The sequence below is a fragment of the Mastomys coucha genome, unplaced genomic scaffold (genome assembly GCF_008632895.1).
Source record: "Mastomys coucha isolate ucsf_1 unplaced genomic scaffold, UCSF_Mcou_1 pScaffold7, whole genome shotgun sequence".
NCBI lineage: Eukaryota > Metazoa > Chordata > Mammalia > Rodentia > Muridae > Mastomys > Mastomys coucha.
This window is the reverse complement of record NW_022196913.1, coordinates 20,333,266-20,337,961: the sequence shown is the minus strand read 5'-3', so window position 1 is coordinate 20,337,961 and position 4,696 is coordinate 20,333,266. Positions and strand designations below refer to the sequence as shown.

General features: G+C 44.7%; 1 protein-coding gene across 1 annotated transcript in view; it reads right to left on the bottom strand.

The window, feature by feature from the left end:
* Nucleotides 1–4,696, bottom strand: part of Inhba (inhibin subunit beta A) — a 19,466-nt gene that overhangs the window by 9,862 nt on the left and 4,908 nt on the right. The window contains exon 3 of the mRNA XM_031358664.1: nt 4,031–4,536. Coding sequence (XP_031214524.1) covers nt 4,031–4,418 — 388 coding nt within the window. The 5' untranslated portion in view covers nt 4,419–4,536. The remainder of the gene's footprint in view (nt 1–4,030; nt 4,537–4,696) is intronic.

Below are 4,696 nucleotides of genomic sequence, written 5' to 3'. Positions count from 1 at the left end.
AAATCTCAAGATTCAACCCGAGAGTCGTTTTCTAGAGTTTCTCAAAACTTTTACACTTTTAATTTTGGACCTAGGAACCACTCAAGCATAAAGAATTCCTAACTAAAGTGAAGAGATCATGCTCAAGTTTGATATAAGAAGGGCCAAGACAAATAAGTATTTTCATGCAAAGTGCCTGGGAAGGTACTCATTTCTTCATGAGCAAACTGCATCTCTCCCCTGACATCTCCCCATTCCCACTCCAGTCCACCCACTCCACAGGCAAAAACCCAGTGCTCATCTCTTTGCACATCCTTCCCCCACGGTTTCTCTCCACACTCTCAGCTGGGAAACAAATGCGTCCTCGGCAGCTGAACTCCATGTTCCTACCAGGCGTTAAATAAATAGTCTCTTTTTCCTCCCTGTTGGAAATCACTTGTCATTTGTCCCTGCTGAAAAGCATTGATAAGGCAGGCAAACTAGGAAGCAGAATTGGAGGAGACGGAAGATGTTTTTACAAAACCCAGGCAACTGTATTAGGGAAAGACTGCGCTCACATCACTGTAGCTGAGGATTCACACACATCCCAATCCCTGCCTTTGTTTGTTTTTGAAGTTTATCACTCCTCTGCTGCCCATGGAGCTGTGGAATGTTCATGTGGACCCCAGCACTTCCATTGCTCTGTCTCAATGTATTATCACAGGTAGCTGTGCATCTCCCAGCCTATAAAACCTTAACTCTTCAGGAAGGTGGGGTTGTAGGGAGGAAGTAACCAATACTGTTCAAGATTAAGGTGCTACAGGCCAAGGCTTCAAGTACCCATAAAGCTGCCTTTCTCCGAGTAGCCGATAGAGACGAGGGTTCAGGGATGCGCCCTCTTGTGGCCAGTCTTTTTCAGTCAGATAAGTGTGAAACCTTAAAGGTTCAGAGGCTCAGTGAAGTATAATTCTCAAGACAGGTCAAAAGAAAGGCTGGAGATGGAGCTATTGATGTTTACTTCACTTGGAGATGACTTTCTTGGGGTGTGGAGAAGTATTCTTCAGGTGAGCTCGTGTCTAATTCAAATCTTCTGTACCTGGTATCCTCCAAGAGGGGAGAGGTAGGCTCCTTTAGACAACACCTGGGCAGTATCTATTTTTGCAGGTAACACTTCTATTGTTTCTATATCCTATGTAACAAGAACTCCAGTAAGCTAACTGTGAAAATCAGCAGCTGACCATGACACAATTTATGTAGACTCAATAGCGGGCTGTTACTGTACAGTCATTGAGCAACTACTATGAAGAAGGGAAAGTAGAGAAAACTCAGCGCATTGGCCAAGAAGGCCAGTTTCATCAACAATTTAGGTTAAAGTCATTGGATTGGCTTGACTCTCTCATACTGCAGTTCCTATGAAGAAAAATGAGGAATAATGGTATGGGGCCAGCCATGCAATGAATATGCTAACTTTGGGAAGCACTCTTGGGTGACACCTATAAAAATAAAATAAATTTCCCTTATTGGGACAGATTTCAGAGAGCTTGAGAGTGGATACCTGCTGCTTAGGCAATGAATTCAAATCAACTTCACAAAACCAAAACACTTCCCATTTGAACACAGGACCAATTCACTTAAAAGGTCAAGGTACCATACCCCTTACAGTACCTTTAGTTTCATGTTCTGTCAGCTCTATCTAATAATCTTGAGTGAAGAGGACAAAGTAAAACATACATTCCCATGCCAGGGATCTTGCTATTAAAAAGCACATCTATAGTATGTTTCCAGGTGACATTCATTGATTGTATTCTATGTTGTACAAATGATTATAAGGAAAAGAAAAAAAAATGCCCTTCTCTATTCTTGAAATGTGTTAATTACCACACAGCAAAATAGACAGATCTTTGCAGTTCATTTTCATATATTTTCTCTAGCTAATCAGATAATAAATCCGTTTCCTGAATAGGCAACATGCTTATGTCACACCCTACGCTACTTGGAGAGTAGGTTCTCTATTACGGTTTTACTTGCATTTGTGTGCTATTTCTCACATGAGAAAATAAGCAATTGTAACAAAAACACAATGTTCCTGGGCTAGAAGGAGTTTCCTCTTACAAATTTTACACCCTGTCAATGTGTGAGTCCAGTGAATCATTGATGTAAATAGTAGCTCATTTTCTCTCAAACTAAACAACAGAGAAGCAAGATTGGCAGGGTCCCACTTAACCGAGAGAGCCATTAGCACTGAGAAAGTCTTAGGTAAAAAGAACGAAAATGACCTGATTCTTTGCCCTACCTCTAACCGCCCAGTGATGGGTTTTCTGTACAAGCCTTGTAAGTCAGAGGGAGCGATAGAGTACAAACATGCACTGTGCCATGAAACATGGTGGAAGTCACACATATACCTAGTCACATGATACAGTTGATTCCAAGTTAGTAGAAACTGCAATTGTGTCCAACATAGGGGAAGCTTGCACATAAAAACTTATATGAGTCACTTTGTGTCAGGACCAGGGCCAATCTCCTAAAGGAGGGAACCCATTCCCCTCCCACACCAACCAATGTTGGAAAGGTTTGCTTTCTCACCTTGCAACTATGAAAGGTGAAAGAAAATTCAAAATTAAATAGCAACCTGATAAGTCCAACCTGTCTTTTTTCTCAATATGGTTCAGAAAATAAAGTCACATTGACCGAGGTTTGGGGAACTGTGTCAAAAAGGAGCTAGTAGTTGAGGAAGTAGGACATGGACAGGACTAACCTGTCTAGGGAGCTGGTGGGGTACCAAGGCTTCTCCCACAGGAAGCCACCAAGCCAGCTGTCTCCCCTCCCCCTCCCTGAAGGATGCCCAGGTCTTGCACAGCTTTCTTGAAAACAGAACATCTGAGTCAACAGGTTTTCAGGATTGGAAATTTTGAGTGTTGCCTTAATTGTTTATACTGCTGCAGCAAACTTTTAAACAAAATGCTGGGAGTCCCTGCACATACTTCACTAGCCATATGCTCTACCAAACAAAACAATGGCATTCCTTTCAAATGGCTTTGGCAAGGGATTCTATTCCTTAGCCTGGCATTTAACATGAAAGTAAAGAGGTATTGAAACATCTGTGTGCCCAGTTCCCACAGACTTGAAGTAAGATCTGTATCCTCCTGGATTGAAGATGAGTTCTCAGTTTAGACCCTGGGCTTTAGACAGGTATTTTTTCTCCACAGCAACAGGTTAGTGTGGTCCTGAGCCAATGATTAGAGTCCATTAAAGTTTTTCCTCTTAAGGATTGAGTAGTTCAGCATCGGGTCTGAGAGCACATTGTCAAGATTGCATTCCTTGGCAAAAAGTTGTTAGTCACTTTACAAAAAATAAAACTGGGTTGGGGGTAAGGTTCGCTGGCTTTTTGTTGATGTGCTCCTTGCTTCTGTTTTTATTTTGTTTTTGTTCTAAAAGCAAAAGTTTCAGTGTTCCAAAATTATTCACTAATTTCAATACCCTAAGAGCTGCTCTATACTGTCTTGGGTGGGTTGTTCATAGAGGCACGTTTCAAGAGGTGAAAATGATTGTCACTAATAAATATGCCCAGAGTCTGGCTCCGATGTGGCCCCAGATCAGACATTTAAAGGAAATTTGTTTTCAGACAGAGCCATCATCAGTGCCTTTGCACTCGGCAGCCAGGCACTCTCACTCCTACCCCAGAAAAACTTTGGATGGGGTCCAGATGCTGCCTCTGCACCCCCAAACCCCCAAATGCCCTGCTTTCATCTGGCTGATCAAATCTGGTTTCCTAGGCAGGGCAGTCAGGGAGCCCCAAGCAGACTGCTTTCCAGCTCCAGACTGGCCCAAGAGCTTCCTCTCTGGGTAACCGCTGAGTTTATTTAGCAAGTGTAAGCTAGCCATTGCGGGGCAGGGCTCCCTGGCAAAGAAGTCCTTTCCCTCTCCTCTGCCTCTCCAGAGCCACCACCACCACCACCTAATAACTAATAACCTTCCCGGACAGTCTTAAGCTGGAGGGAAAGAAGTTCCTGCTAGGACTGTCAACGAAATACATTTCCCCGCCCCCGCCCCCACTCCCAACGCCAGCACCCACCTGACTCGGCAAAGGTGATGATCTCCGAGGTCTGCTCCATGAGTTCATTCATTTCGGCCCTCCTGCCAATGTCGTCCTCTATTTCCACATACCCGTTCTCCCCCACTTTACCCACATGAAGCTTTCTGATCGCGTTGAGAAGCGCCGCCTTGGGCACCGGCTGGGTGACATCGGGTCTCTTCTTCAAGTGCAGCATGTTTAAGATGTGCTTCTTGACAGCCTCTACCATCTCTGGCTGAGAGTTAGGTCCATCCTTCGGAAGGGTGGCCAGCGCACAGGACGGGCAGTCCGGGGCTGAGCCGTGCCCCTCGGATCCTGGGGTGGGGGAACTCCTCACTATAATCCAGCAACTTGCCAACAGAAATCCTCTCAGCCAAAGCAAGGGCATCCTGGCAGCAAAAGTCGTGTGGTTGCCTTCTTTAAAGGCCCTGCTTTTCCTCCCCACCCCTCACGCACAGGGTTTTTTGGGACTTTTTTTTTTTTCCTTCTCCTCTTCAGCAAATTCTCTGGAACAAGAGCAAAAAGTTTTCTGTGAAGTTTTGCTTGCAGGTTCCCTCTCTGAATGCAGTCAGTGCTGTAGGTTTGTGGCTGTCAGGGAGGAGAGTTCTGACTGTCTCCGAGTAAAAGAGAAGGAAGGAGGGAGGGAGAGAGGGAGGGAGGGAGAGA